The sequence below is a fragment of the Hemiscyllium ocellatum genome, chromosome 20 (genome assembly GCF_020745735.1).
Source record: "Hemiscyllium ocellatum isolate sHemOce1 chromosome 20, sHemOce1.pat.X.cur, whole genome shotgun sequence".
Classification (NCBI taxonomy): Eukaryota; Metazoa; Chordata; class Chondrichthyes; order Orectolobiformes; family Hemiscylliidae; genus Hemiscyllium; species Hemiscyllium ocellatum.
This window is the reverse complement of record NC_083420.1, coordinates 5114611-5131129: the sequence shown is the minus strand read 5'-3', so window position 1 is coordinate 5131129 and position 16519 is coordinate 5114611. Positions and strand designations below refer to the sequence as shown.

At 41.4% G+C, this 16519-nt stretch overlaps 1 protein-coding gene across 2 annotated transcripts in view; it reads right to left on the bottom strand.

Annotated features, from left to right (window-relative positions):
• Positions 1–16519, bottom strand: part of snx29 (sorting nexin 29) — a 508092-nt gene that overhangs the window by 477687 nt on the left and 13886 nt on the right. The window contains exons 2-3 of one of the 2 annotated variants that reach the window (XM_060840443.1): positions 6360–6424; positions 509–561 (exon numbers count right to left, since the gene is read on the bottom strand). In XM_060840443.1, the coding sequence (XP_060696426.1) occupies positions 509–561; positions 6360–6424 (118 nt within the window). The remainder of the gene's footprint in view (positions 1–508; positions 562–6359; positions 6425–16519) is intronic. The other variant, XM_060840444.1, reaches the window with a different exon arrangement.

Below are 16519 nucleotides of genomic sequence, written 5' to 3'. Positions count from 1 at the left end.
CTCTCATATCAAAGGGAAACTTGGCACATAATTGTGTGTACCAAGGCTTCCACACAAAGTTGTGCAATTAATTACCAGATATTGAGTTGAAGTATGAACACAGGACGCTGGGAGGTTGCCCATGCTTCTCTTCAAATACTGCCATAGTATGCCCACTGACTGACAGTTCAGCCCTCAGTCCAATTCCTTATCTAAAAACTATCTCCAAAAATGCAACAAGTAATGAACTAAATCTAGATCACATGCTCTACTCCTGAAATGTGGCTTGAACTCATGATCTCTGGGCTTACAGCCAAGACTCAGCTGGAAAAGTGGTTTGAAGTCAAGGTAATAAATTAGAAACAAATTTTGAAAGTATTCTTCACAACTGAAAATCTATTTCTTCAATACTGATAAAGGAAGAAATAAATTCTGCAAATCTACATGAAGACAAAAATGTTGGTAATATATTGTACACACCAAGTGATAAATAACCACCACTTCAAGAAGAAATTGGTGTTTCTCTTACCGACTGTCAGTATCTGATGCAATTTCTTTTCTTCCTCCAAAGCGAATTTGGCACTATATTTGAAAAAGGGAAGTGAATGTCCAATGAGAAAGCAGAGAAGAGTTTCATGTAATGAAAAGAGAAATGTTTTTAGTCCTAAGAAGGCTATATTTCAATAGCACAAATTAATTATTATTCAATTGTTTCAATATCTGCAACGTTGGTTTTGGTACTATAGCATTCACCCAAATCATATTCTTCAACTGACTCAAGCATCAAACACTACCACTGCAGCCAATACACAGCGACAGGAGTTATCCAGTTAATGCCCCTAGAAAAAGCAACAGACTGATTCATCTACATCAATATGTGACCAATCATCTGAGCCTCCCCACTATTGGAGACTGCATATTTGAAGATCCAACACCGAAGAATGGAAATAGAGGTAAGAGAACAACAGCAAGGAGAAAAGAGAAAAAAAAATCTCCCAATAATGATTTCCATTTTGAGTGATCAAGCTGTTATCTCTGTCTGTAATAATAGTTGGAAGACTAGCAGTCTTATACTGTATTACAATACAGGGTTTGAAACTGAGATTTTCTGTGGTCACATTGGAAACAACAGTGAGGCACTGATGTGACAGAAAAAAATTGTGCTGAAGTTGAAGCAACACACTAATAAACAATGTTAGCAGGCCAGGTGGTTTAGGAACAATACCAAAGTTAATTCAACAGAAATATGAGGATGTCCTCAAATGACATCATTTAAGCGCTTTTCCAAATAATCCTGCACAAATTGAAGAATATGCTGGAAGACTAACTGAAACTATGCAAAATACAACATTAGCAATCATAATATTCAGCACAAGTACAAAGTTTACAGTAATTGAGCACAGTATCATATTGGGCAAAGCAGTAGTCACTGTGATCGCATTTACAGGCGCAGGTAAAAGGCAAGGAATTTAACTCAGTTTATGACTTCCCATCTACAAGGGACAACTCAGAACTTCAGAAGTGTGACAGTATGGTCACCACTTGCCTGGATGAGACCTGCTCCAGCAACACTCAAATTAAGAGGCCCTCTTGCATGGCCTTCCGTTGATGAACTGAATATTCACTTACTCCACCCAATTCACAGCAGCAGCAGTACATACCATCTATGAACTGAGCGCAACAACTCATCAAGGTTCCTTTGACAGCACCTTCCAAATCTGTGACATCTGCTGCCAAGAAGGATGAGTAGACAGGCAGGAGGCTGGAAGAACACAGCAAGCCAAGCTGCATCAGGAGATGGAAAAGTCGGCATTTCAAGTGTAACCCTTCTTCAGGACTGGAGGTGGGTGTAAGGGAAGCTGCAGATAAAGTGGGTGGGGTAGGCAGGATGGTGAAGTGGGGATAGGTAAAGACAGACAGCGGTTACGGCGCAATTGGTCAATGTGAGGAATGAATCCAATAGGTGGCTGGAAGGAGTGGAAGGGAGGGGAAGGGCTGGGAAGGGAAGACATTTGAAATTGGAGAACTGAACATTGAGTCCTCTGGGCTGTATGCTGCCCATGCGGAAGACGAAGTGTTGTTCCTCCAATCAGCAGTTTGGTTCATTGTGGCAATGAAGCATTGCAAGGGTACCTACACCAAACTGCAGCAGTTCAAAAAGGCAGCTCACCATCATCTTTTCCAAGGACAACTGGTGATGGACAATAAATGCTGTTGTGAACGAATACATTTAAAAAAGCGAGAATTACACAGCAAGTCAATGCTATACAGTTTGGGATTCCATCAGGAATATGGCTCTGGAGCTCATTAAAACCTTGGTCTGAATAAGAACGAAGAGTTCAATTTAAGAGGGGATATGAGAGCACTGCCCTTGAAATTAAGGTAGCAGTAGACCAGTTTTCCCTTTCATTGAGTCATTGTGGCATCGAGGAACCCTGGCAAAATTGGAAGCAGTGGGAACCAGGGGAAAACTCACCAATGGTTGGAATCATACGTGACACAAAGGCAGATGTGGTTTGTAGGAACCAATCATGTCAGTTCCAGGATATTGCTGTAGGGGTTCTTCAAGGTCGTGCCCAAAGCCCAATCAGCTTCACCTGTTGCATCACTGATCTTCCTCCCTTCATTAGATTAAAAATAAGTATGCTCACAGAAGTTTGCACAATGTTCAGTCCTATTTGTGATTCTTCAGATAGTGTGCCAACATACAGGAAGACCTGGGTGACTTATCAAGCTTCGGCTGATAAGTGGCAAATAAGATTTGTTGCCATACAATCATCTTCAACAAAATAAAATCTAACCAAAGCCCAATGACATTCACTGGCATTACAACTGCTAAATTTCTCACTAAAAACAGTCAGGCAGTTACCACTGAATTGAATAAGCCATATAGATACAACAATTACAAGTACAGGTCAGCCACTGGAAATTCTGAACTGAGTAACTCATCTCCCAACTCCAAACCCATTCATCATCTGTAAGGCACAAATCAGCAATGTGAAAGTATACGCTTCACTTGCCTGGAGGAGTTTGGCTCCAACAATATTCAAGATAAACACTATTCAGGACAAAACAGTCCCCTTGATAGGCAACCATCCAGCAACTTAAACATTCTCCTAGCTCAGAGACAGAGATGCTACCCTCTAAGTCACAAAACCTCCTATGATTATATAAACAGCATCTCATAAAGGTCAAAATTGTTCTGCTATTGCACACAAAATAAATAAAATCAAGACTCATATTAGAACTTAAATGTGATTAGAAATCCAATTCTTTTAAAAACATGAAAATAATTTTTAAAGTCTAGCATTCTATGAGCAGCACACTGTGAATATGCATAAAATGCTATTTATGCTCTCACAAAAGCAGGTGACCCAACAACTTAACTGGAAAATTATCTTTATATGTTATACATAGGGCTGAATCAAAGTGGTTTTTAATGCATTCATGTTGATTTAGCAATAAATTGCTATTCTTCAAGATGGAAACTGTGAGACACTTTTAGTTACTGTAAGGTAAGTGATATTGCGTGAAAAATACAAAGTTCACATAACAAAAGCAATTTTGGGCTTTTTTAAAAAACATTTCCACTATATTAAAGTGATATTTCAAAAATACTTCAAAAAGAAATTTTCTATGAGGAAGTGAAAATACTCGAATTTTCCTGTAACACCAGAATTAGGTGTTGCATTGTAATCACGAGCTAAGCCACCACTGAAAAGGACTCATCTGAATTACGTTTGAAGCAGATTTGAAAAGAACCTCACCGAAAATTAAAATTCAAAAGCCTGCATCCAACATTCTTAAGTCAGCTTCTTTTAACAAAAACAATCAAGACATCTGTGAGAAACTAAGGTGAAATCTGGACCTTTATTAAAAAAAACATGCATTCTGACAGAGGCTACATGGTTGCAAATTTGGAAGCTTTAATGTAATGTAACTGCATGACACTGATGGTATAATCTGATAGGCTCGCGGACGCCTCCTCTTATCGCCCCCTCGACCACGACCCCACCTCCCACCACCAAACCAGACCATCCATAACCTCATCACCTCAGGGGATCTCCCATCCACTGCCTCCAACCTCATAGTCCCACAACCCCGCACCGCCCGTTTCTACCTCCTGCCCAAAATCCACAAACCTGAATGCCCCGGCCGACCCATTGTCTCAGCCTGCTCCTGCCCCACCGAACTCATCTCCCAATACCTGGACACGGTTCTGTCCCCTTTAGTCCAAGAACTCCCCACCTACCTTCGGGACACCACCCACGCCCTCCACCTCCTCCAGGATTTTCGCTTCCCCGGTCCCCAACGCCTTATTTTCACTATGTACATCCAGTCCCTGTACACCTCCATCCCCCATCACGAAGGACTCAAAGCCCTCCGCTTCTTCCTTTCCCGCCGCACCAACCAGTACCCTTCCACTGACACCCTCCTTCGACTGACTGAACTGGTCCTCACCCTGAATAACTTCTCTTTTCAATCCTCCCACTTCCTCCAAACTAAAGGAGTTGCCATGGGCACCCGCATGGGCCCCAGCTATGCCTGTCTCTTCGTAGGATATGTGGAACAGTCCATCTTCCGCAACTACACTGGCACCACCCCCCACCTTTTCCTCCGCTACATCGATGACTGTATCGGCGCTGCCTCGTGCTCCCACGAGGAGGTTGAACAGTTCATCAACTTTACTAACACCTTCCATCCCGACCTCAAATTCACCTGGACTGTCTCAGACTCCTCCCTCCCCTTCCTAGACCTTTCCATTTCTATCTCAGGCGACCGACTCAACACAGACATCTACTATAAACCGACTGACTCCCACAGCTATCTGGACTACACCTCCTCCCACCCTGCCCCCTGTAAAAACTCCATCCCATATTCCCAATTCCTTCGTCTCCGCCGCATCTGCTCCCAGGAGGACCAGTTCCAACACCGCACAGCCCAGATGGCCTCCTTCTTCAAGGACCACAGATTCCCCCCAAACGTGATCGACGATGCCCTCCACCGCATCTCCTCCACTTCCCGCTCCTCCGCCCTTGAGCCCCGCCCCTCCAACCGCCACCAAGACAGAACCCCACTGGTTCTCACCTACCACCCCACCAACCTCCGTATACAGCGTATCATCCGCCGTCATTTCCGCCACCTCCAAACGGACCCCACCACCAGGGATATATTTCCCTCCCCTCCCCTATCAGCGTTCCGCAAAGACCACTCCCTTCGTGACTCCCTCGTCAGGTCCACACCCCCCACCAACCCAACCTCCACTCCCGGCACCTTCCCCTGCAACCACAGGAAATGTAAAACTTGCGCCCACACCTCCTCCCTCACTTCCCTCCAAGGCCCCAAGGGATCCTTCCATATCCGCCACAAGTTCACCTGTACCTCCACACACATCATCTATTGCATCCGCTGCACCCGATGTGGCCTCCTCTATATTGGGGAGACAGGCCGCTTACTTGCGGAACGCTTCAGAGAACACCTCTGGGCCGCCCGGACCAACCAACCCAACCACCCCGTGGCTCAACACTTTAACTCTCCCTCCCACTCCACCAAGCATATGCAGGTCCTTGGACTCCTCCACCGGCACAACATAACAACACGACAGTTGGAGGAAGAACGCCTCATCTTCCGTCTGGGAACCCTCCAACCACAAGGGATGAACTCGGATTTCTCCAGTTTCCTCATTTCCCCTCCCCCCACCTTGTCTCAGTCGGTTCCCTCAACTCAGCACCGCCCTCCCAACCTGCAATCTTCTTCCTAACCTCTCCGCCCCCACCCCACTCCGGCCTATCACCCTCACCTTGACCTCCTTCCACCTATCACATTTCCATCGCCCCTCCCCCAAGTCCCTCCTCCCTACCTTTTATCTTAGCCTGCCTGGCACTCTCTCCTCATTCCTGATGAAGGGCTTATGCCCGAAACATCGAATTTCCTATTCCTTGGATGCTGCCTGACCTGCTGTGCTTTAACCAGCAACACATTTTCAACAGGTATAATCTGATAGTTTACTATTTTATTCCCATATATAAAAGGTGGTATTGAAATTGATTTGCAGACTTGTTAAGGAGCCTAGTCAAGAATTTCCAGGTTAGCAATCTAGACATAATTGAATTAATACAATTTAAATTAATTTTAGTTTAGGTTTCAACTCAATATCATTTGCATATTGCCATCAATAAAATCTTCAATGAATCGGCATTTTAGAACTTGAGACAGTCTGCACCACTGAGAGCTGATCTACTTTTATTCCTCTTATGAAATATTAACTCAGGTATTTCCATTAGAGATACTGACTGAGCGTTTGTTGATCATATTAACCTGTAAAGTAATTTCTGGCTTATGAATGCACAATTTTGTAATGATACACAAGATTTATTTACCTGCTTAACAGCATCGAGAAGTCTTTCAAGCAGAGACTGCCTCCTACAGTCATTTTGTTGGGACACTGAAATTAAAATCAATGCTCAAAATTAGATGTAAACCATTTTACGTGCATTGAATCATATTACGTGTATAGAATAATAGTATGATTACAGCATCAAAGCAAATCTAAGAAAGAATTTCATTTCACCAATCTTTACTTGCCAATCTCTTTGAATTGGTGTCCTTTGTTTCCCAACATTTCAATCTACTCTGACCACAATCCTCATGGTTGTGAAGTCCCCAAATCAAATTTCCTCACATCCTTGAATTTCCCAAGAAAATCAGACCCAGCTCCTCCAATCAATGCATATAACTGAAATTTCTCATTTTTTGAGCCACTCTTGTGAATCTTTTCTACATTCTTGCTACTGCCTTCACATCCTTCCAGAGGTCCAGTTCACGGACACAATACTCCACTGGAAGTTGAACCAGTGTTTCATGCAGGTTTATCAAAACTTCCTTGTTTTTGTAAAAAATGCTCATATTTATCAAGTTCAGGATCCAGTACCCTGTTTTCCCATCCAGTCTTGCCATCTAAGATTTATACACATATACCCCAGGCCCCTTTGCCCCTATACTCTGTTTAATTTGTACTTTACATTTCATATTACTTCTTCTCCTTCTTCCGCCTGTGGGCGGCACGATGGCACAGTGGTTAGCACTGCTGTCTCACAGCGCCTGAAACCCGGGTTCAATTCCCGACTCAGGCGACTGACTGTGTGGAGTTTGCACGTTCTCCCCGTGTCTGCATGGGTTTCCTCCGGGTGCTCCGGTTTCCTCCCACAGTCCAAAGATGTGCGGGTCAGGTGAATTGGCCATGCTAAATTGCCCGTAGTGTTAGGTTAGGGGTAAATGTAGGGGTATGGGTGGGTTGCGCTTCGGCGGGTCGGTGTGGACTTGTTGGGCCGAAGGGCCTGTTTCCACACTGTAAGTAATCTAATCTAATCTAGAACTTTCCAAAATAACCAGCTTCATGTTTCTCTGAATTACATTTCATCTCCCATTTGTCCATTTATTTCACAAATCTGTCTATCCTTTTGAAGTTTAAACCTCCTTTTCTTGGTTCTTCAGGATTGAGGATGGCCTGCATGATTTGCGTTTCTTTCACAAGAGGTGCAGAAGATGTGTCTGGACATTTTATCACATTCTCCAGTATCTCAATCTCAGCTCCTTGTGTTCCTGACAAAGCACCTCAGCATGTTCTGTACCTTTCTGAACAAAGCTTCTTTATTTTGGTTCACCCCAAGTCAGGATCTCCCACGCATCAGTGAGGATGCTTGATCGCTTCAGGCACACTTTGAGAATATTCCTGAAGCGCCTTCGCTGTTTCCCATTAAGCCTCCAGCCATGACCGAGGAGAACAGTTCTTTTGAGTCTGCTGGCAGGCATTTGAAAGGCGAATCTAGTTTTGCATGATTACCATCTCATGGCTGGGCATATTATTTTGGTAGTGAACACTGCTGTTGGACCGTCATTCTTGCCACCAGATTTGAATATCTTGCAAAGACACCACTTATAGTACGTCTCCAATGTTTTTAAATGCCTGCTGGAAGTTGTCCAAGTTTCTAAAACACAGAAGCATGAAAGGATCACTGCTGCACAGAAATCCATAACCTTGGTCTTGGGTTTGAGATCATAGTCTCCCAAGTCTGTCTTTCCAAGTTTAACCCTATGTACAATACAGATTACAACATGTCTATGTTTTGCATCATCTACATTTTTTTTAAATCGGTCCCTCCATTCCCAAATGTAGAACATTAATATATATCAAGATGTCCACAAATATATAATAAAGCATCCTGAAAAACAAGCTTAATTCCTTGTTCTCCTTTGTTCTTTAAGGGATCAGATGATGCCATTTTTGCCTGCATGATGATAACTACACTAAATAATGTTAGATGCAGCACATAAATACTTTTGCACTGCTGCTAAGTAACACAAAATAAATAGACTTTTTTTTACATGTTATGAAAGTTAAACAGTATTTTTGGTGTACTCTTTGGCTCATAGCAAGTAATACCTTAGAAGCTCTGCATGTCACATGCAAAATATTTCAGCAAATGTTCAGTAACATAGAACAAGTAAATATTAGAGTAATGTCATTCATCACTCCAAGGCTGAAAGTGGAGACAGAATACTGCTACCAGGCTTCTACAAATATTTCAAGGGCCACAGACTGAAAAAAAAACACTTTTTCTCATTTCCTCATCGCATTTTTCTGATTATAAAAATGAGTGGAAAACTTTATTGTACTTGTTAATCTGAATATACAAGATGCTCAATTAATATATATGATTTGTGGAGTTGTGACACAGAACTCTACCAAATTGTTCCAAAATATAGACATTATACATAGGAAATTCCAATTCTCACAACATACTGTGGGTGGAAGTTGGAAGGAAATCTAGTGCCAAGTAGTTCATCACAGTATGAGAATACTGCCAAAAATTCTTGTACATTTTATCAATCAATTCTTAAAGCAAAATTAAAGTCAGTTCAATCAGAAAGACATCCCACTCAAAAAGACTATAAGACGTAGGAGTAAGAGACCATAAGACATAGGAGCAGAAATTAGGCCATTCAGCCATTGAGTCTGCTCTGCCACTCAATCATGTCCACATTGTTTTCAACCCCATTCTCCTGCTTTCTCCACGTGACCCTTGAGCCCCTTGATATTCCAAAACCTATCTATCTCAGTCTTAAAAATACTCAATGACCTGGTCTCCACAGCCTTCCGCTGCAACGAATTCCACAGATTTACCACTCTCTGGCTGAAGAAAGATCTGCTTATCCCTGTTTGACAAGGTCTTCCCTTTACTCTAAGGTTATGCCCTTGGATCCTTGAATCTCCTACCAATGGAAACATCTTTCCAACATCCCCTCTGTCCAGGCTATTCAGTATTCTGTATGTTTCAATTAGATCCCCCATCATCTTTCTAAACTTCTTTAAGTAGAACTCCAGAGTCCCCAAATGTTCCTCATATGTTAAGCTTTTTATTTCTGGGACCATTCTCGACAACGTCTTCTGAAAACACTTCAGGACCAGTACATCTTTTCTGAGATATGGAGCCCAAAATTGTGCACAACATGTGGTCTGACCAGAGTCTTACAGAGCCTCAGAAGTACATCACTGTTTTTATATTCAAGTCCTTTCAAAATAAATGCCCTCATTACATTTGCCTTTCCTTTTTCTCAAAGTTACCGTGTCCTTGATTTTTTACAGAGGGGTCTTAAAACAGCCCAGGCTCTGAAAAAGCTGAGTTAGTGCAGAGATGAATGGTTTATTGGTGCCTTCTTTGTATATCCCTAAACAGATGATACCTCAGGCCAAAGGCTTTCATATTTTAGAATTAACTTGTTAATAAAAGGGGAGCAGCCAGTCCAGGCAGCTGAGGTGTTTTGTTTCAGTTACAATAGGGGATGCGTGAAAAGCTGCTAGACTTCTTGCTCTCTAGCCTTGCAAACTGGCAAACTGTAAGTCTGTGTCATGTTTTACCATTTGTGCTAAGGGATGTGTGTGTTTTCAGAACAGCATCATTAAGTCAGGTTTGGACAGGTTAAGTTATCAGGTGTTCTATTTTCTGGTTTTTGTGTTTCATTCTGTAATTTTGGAAATAAATTTTGTTTGTTTAAAACTTGGCAGTCAACCCAGCTAATTTACACTGGGAATATCCACTATACACCTAGCTAAACAAACAGCAAAGCTACCTGCTTAAAGAGGTTTTGAGGGGTCTGACCTAGTCCATAACACTTTGTAAATGCTGATTCAACCTGCAAGTTTACCTGAGAGAATCCTGGAATGGAACTCCCAAGTCTCCTTGCACTTCAGACTTCTGAATTTTCTCCCCATTTAGAAGTAGTCCATGCCTCTATTCTTCCTACCAAAGTGCATCACTTCACACTTGCCCATGTTGTACCCCATCTGTCACTTCTTTGCCCACTCTCCTAACCTGTCCAAATCCTCTGCAACCTCCTTACCTCCTCAATGCTATTATCCCTCTACCTATCTTTGTATCACCTACAAATGCAGCCAAAATGCCCTGAGTTCCTTCATGTAACTTGTTAATGTATAAAGTAAAACGTTGTGACCCCAACACTGAGCCTTGCAGAACACCACTTGTCACCCAGTCCCATCCTGAGAAGGACCCTTTTATCCCCACTCTCTGCTTTCTGCCAGACAGCCTAGCTTCTATCCATGCTAGCACCTTTCCTCTGACACCACTGGCCCTCATCTTACTCATTAGCCTCAGTGCAGCACCTTTTCAAAGGCCTTCTCAAAGTCCAGGTAGATAACCTCCATTGGCTCTCCTTGGTCTAACCTGCTCCTTACTTTCTCAAAGAATTCTATCAGATTTCCCCTTGAAGAATTCTAGACCTCACCTTGATGAGACCATCCTGACTTTACCCTATCTTACCATATACTTCCAAGTATTCAGAAATCTCATCTTTCACAATGGATTCCAGGATCTTACCCACAACAGAGGTTAGGCTAATCAGTCTTTCCATCTTTTGCCTTACTCCCTTTTCAAACAGGGCTGTCACATTAAGAAATAGCTGGAATCAGGGAGGGTCCCAGAGGTCTGGAAAATCATGAAAGATCACCACTAATGCCCCACAAACTCTTCAGCTATCTCCCTTAAAGCTCTGAGGTGTAGTCCACCTGGTTCAAGTGATTTATCCATCTTCAGGCCATTCAGTTTTTGTAGTAAAATTAGATCATTTGGTCCATCGAGTCCGCTGTACTATTCAATGAGATCCTGGCTGATCTGATCATTCTCAACTCTACTTTTCTGCCTTTTCCCTGTAAACCTTGATTCCCTTATTCATTAAGGATCTAGTACAGCCTTGAATATTTTTAACAACCCAGCCTCTACAACCCTCTGCAGTAAAGAATTCCATGGACTCTCTACCCACCGACAGGCAACAAAAATATTTTTAAATAAGTATTTAGACTTTTAAATCCCCAGTTATGCTGAAAATAAACTGGCATTTTTATTATGTATAAATAGATCAACAGAATTACCAAAAATTAAAAGTTTTATTTGAGGTGAGACATCTGGAGTAAAGTACAAACTAGCAAGTTCCCATTTCCTCTAACTTCATTCTCACGTGTCAGTCCACCAGTTGAGGTGACCAGTACCCATACAGTAGAATTTCTAACCTAAACTTCAACCACTCCATCTCCCTGTCTCTCCATCTCTCTATCCTCCTTTAAAGAGATCCTTGAAACCCAAAACTCAGATCAAGTTTCTGGCTTCCTCTGAGTCCCCGCTGAGCTTAACATGCATTTATTTTCCTAACCTGTGAGATCCCTTGGGAATGCTTTACTGCATTCAAGGAGTTTATGTAAATACAAGGAAAAGGCTTCAAAATCCATTATGGTGGTTCAAGATTTTAATCTGCTTCTGACTAGACTGGAAAGAAGTGAGATAGCAGGATTCTGCAATTAAAACATGAATTTTGTAACATAAGATTTCATGACCCCAAAAAATGCCCCAGGAGTTCTAATGGAAACACAAAAAACCCCAAAAAAGACAGATTTCAGATACTAGCACAATTAATTAAAAGTAGTGCAAATATCGATTATGGAAATAACTTGAATACCTGGAACTGGTCTGTGAATGTCTGGAACTCTACAGGATTATTGTTACTCTATCCTTGAAGCATAGAATACTAAAAAAAATCAGAGCAGGAATAGGCCATTTGGATCTTTCTGCCACCATTCAATATGATCATGGCTAATCTACCAATTCAGTACCCTGTTCCTCCTCAATCTTCTAAATTCCAGTGAATATAGTCCTAACCAATCCTGTTTCTCTTCAGACATCAGTTCTATCAATCCAGGAATGGGGAAGTTGAAAGACTTACAAAAAAGGTATTCCTCACAAGCATGAAAAAAAAGAAACATGTGATCGAGGAAGTAAGTACTTTGCTTGCAAGGCAAAAATCAACTTTCATTTCTGTCGCATCTCTAGGACATTACAAGCACCTATCAAGTGGTTTGACGTATGTACAGGCTGTAACATAAGAACTATGAGGAGTAGGTAATCTCTGTTTAGTTATGTTTGTTGGCTGAATAGTAAGTAGTCATCAGGTCACCAGAAGAACTGCCTTGCTCTTTTTCAAAGTAGTGCCACAGGCTAGTAACCTAAAAGATAAAGTTGTCATAGTGCTATAGCCACAGAAGTACTCTGTCATTAAAGAGAAATAGCTGACCTAGGTGGTGGTTTAACCTGAGGGTCACCACACCTCAGATGAGGGGAGGGGTCCTGAAGGAGAATCCTTCATGGTAACCTCAACCAGTGCAGGAACTTAACCCATGCATTAGCAGCATTCTACAAATCAGCTGTCAAGCCAACCCAAAGGACCCCACTCCCAAAGGATGGTAATAGTCTACAAAAAGAAACTCACACTTGCATCTTATGGATTGTGTCATTCTCAATTCTCATGAAAACAGTATTGCCACAGTGATCACTTCATGATCTGGCATACTGGAGGTCCACCCCAAGACCCAAGGTAGTTAATGGAAATTGTCAGATAATCAAATTTTGGCGTTTCCAAATTATACTTGTAGTATACACTAACAGCTGATCAGAGGATTATAACCCATTTCCTCTCTCTCCAATGCCTGCCTATCTTCTACAAGGCACAAATAGGGAATATGATGGAATATTCCTTATCTGCCTGGATGAGTGCAGCTGCAACAGCACTCAAGAAGATTGACACTACTATGAACAAAGCTCCCTATTTGACTGATACTATACAACCTTTATCATTTATTCCCTTCACCACTAGCGCATAGTGGCAGCAGTGCACACCATGAGCTGAAAAATGTGTTGATGGAAAAGCGCAGCAGGTCAGGCAGCATCCAAAGAGCAGGAGAATCGATGTTTCAGGCATAAGCCCTTCTTCCAGCGCTTTTCCAGCAACACATTTTTCAGCTATGATCTCCAGTATCTGCAGTCCTCACTTTCTCCCAGTGCACACCATCTACAACATGCAATTCACAGTTGTCAGCACCACTGCCTCAGTGTCAAGGACGCGGGTTCAGTTCTAGCCTTTGGTCTGTGTGGAGTTTGCACGTTCTGCCCATGTCTTTGCAGGTTTCTGTTTGATGCGATAATTTCCTCCAGAAGTTCAAAGATGTGCAGGTTAGGTGCATTTGCCACACTAAATTGCCCCGAGGTGTCCAGGGATGTGCAGGCTAGGTGGATTTGCCATGGGAAATGCAGAGTTATGGAGATAGAACGGAGGCAGTTGAGTCTGGGTGGGATGCTCTTCAGAGGATCAGTCCAGGATCGATGGGCCAAATGGTCTCTTTCTGCACTGTAGGGATTTTATGATTCTATGAATTCACCAAGGCTCCTTAAACAGCACGTTCCCACAATCTCTACGACCTGGAAGGATTCATTGGAACACCACCATATTTAAGTTCTCCTTGAAGTCAAGTGCAATCCAGGCTTGAAACTGTAATCACCATTCCTTTATTACCACTGGGTCAAAATCCCAGACTCCCTTCCAAACAGCACTGAGTGTACCTGCAACAAAGGACTGCAGTGGTTCAAGACAGCATCTCAATATTGCCTTCTCCCAGGCAATTAGGGATGAGCATTAAATGCTAGTCCAGCCAGCAATGCCAATATTCCATAAACCAATTTTAAAAAACTGAAACACAAAGTGTGGGTTAAAGTTCTATTACAAAGTGAATCAGCTATTTAAAAGTTAAATCCCTATGATAGTTCGTCCAAAGTGGGAATAGTATTTCCCCTAGATCACACTAGTTCAAAACAAAATAATAAAGATAAAGGAACAAACATCAAGAACAATTCACTGCAATATCCACAGATGCGAAGTTCAAATATCTCAGGAGAAATCATAATTACTCAATGCAGTAGCAACCGTTCTGCTAATTACAAAATACATCTTTTCCTTATTGTACAAATGAATAAATGGAATGCTGGAAAATACCAGCAATACATTTTAAATAACAACTTCAACATTAAAGAAATTAGGCAATCTTGAAACAGTTATTAAAAAGCCCAGCTAACAATACCACATATCATTTATATTACTGTTGGACTTGCAGTATCACTTCTGAATGGATATTAATAATTTCATTGTGATCCTCAACATGGTAGTGTTATATAATTTTGTGGTGGATGACATATCACAACATCTAACACCATTATTTGAATAGCCCACCTAAGCTGGAGTTAAGGTTATAATCATTTCAATATAATTTTGTAGTTCTGACATTCCAATGGCTTGACTAATTCTGAATGCCATTGTACTGAGGTATTTAGGAAAATCTGCTGCTGCTGCTACACTTATAGCTGCTCCTGCCAGGAGATTTGCTGTCATGGTGCAATGGACATGCATCTTACTCCACCCTCACACATCCACTGGAACTTGTCTATGACCACCGTGTGACATCCATCATCCAGCTTAGGTCAACTCCTCTTTCTGTTACCCTCCAACTTTACCTTCTGGATCTCAGCAAGTTTTTCACTCTAAATGAACGGTCAAAATACTTACATTTTCTTTTCTGGATGTCACTTTTTGGAATACATTTTGCTCTTGCAAATTCATGAACTTCTTCATTTGTCTTATGGTCTGTAAGATGGAATTTTTAACAGACATCAAGATCTACACTTCAGGTGCCTCTGTTTTCTTCCACAGCACTTGATTTATTGTCCAGGTTTTTGAGATGTATGGGAAAATGAACAGAACACAGCATCTCAAGATTTTTCCTTGTTTCAAGCTTGATTTTGTTGTTAGCACATCTTTCATCTTCACAAGACAACTTCTGCATCATATCTCCCATCTTTTGAATCATGTGTCCTAAATAGACAGATTTACCTACTTGTTCTAATGTGACACCATCCACTTCAATCTTTACTGTAATTTCATCTGCTGTTTTCCTTCTAATCAAACTATAAAAAAGTTAATGTAAAAAGCATATTTTTATGCATTAAATGATAAATCCCAATATAAAAATCTCCACTGTGTACTTATACAAAGGAGAAAATCAAACTGAATGTTAACACATAAAATACTTCTAATGCATTTCTGAATCTCTCATCACATTGTCTATAAGACGACTGAGGAAAAAGCATTGCATTGGAAAGTGGATGTGGTTTTGCGTTAGTAACTGGAACTAAGAAAATAATGGAAGTATACGTTAATATCTGACTGTCCCCAAAATCTGAACACATTACTAGGTATCAATTTATTTAATTCAACAATCTGTACTTGATATAATAGCTAATATTTAAATCAATAAATGAATCGAGACAAACTGGAATTATCAAGGTGGTCAGTAATTCTACTTACGACATTGCAAGGCAAAAACTCACTTCCTAACTCTGCAAAGCCTGTTCACCATCTACAAGGCACAAATCAGAAATGTGATAGAATATTCTCCACTTGTCTGCATGTATGCAGCACCAACAACATTCAAGAAACTCAAAACGATCCAAAGCAAAGTAGCTCACTCGATTAGGAGCCTGTCCACTACATACAACATTCAGTTCACTTCACTAATGTTCAAGGAGTTTTCAAAGGGATTTCAGGAGAGACTTTTTTACCTGGAGGGTGGGACGTATCCAGAAATCACCGCCCAAAAAGATAGTAGAGGGGGGAACCTCATGACATTTAACAGTACTTGGATGAACACTTGAAATGCCATAGCATACAAGGCTACCAGCCAAGTGCTAGAAAATGTGATGAGGTTCGATGGATGTATGATGACCAGCATAGGCACGATGGGCCTCTTTCCATGTTGTAAAAATTCTATGGTTCTCAGTGCTATTAATAGCAGCCTCCAGGCAATCAAAGCTGACGAAAAGTCCTGAGTTGCTGAGAAGATCTCAAAGCAGAAAGCTGTGAGGGTTTCAGAAAAGGAAGACACCATACAAGGCTGAAGAGATGGGTTTAACATGAATCCATGTTAAGAAATAAATGTGCTGAGTTAGTGATTTGAATTACGAGTCTCAGGAAGAGACTTTATCTCAAGAAAACAGCATTAAGTAAATGCACAGCACAAATCTCTAAAAAGGGAAATTTGATAATAGCTGTGCCAGAGTAAGAAGTTTTAGCATGGTAACTGGAGGGAGAC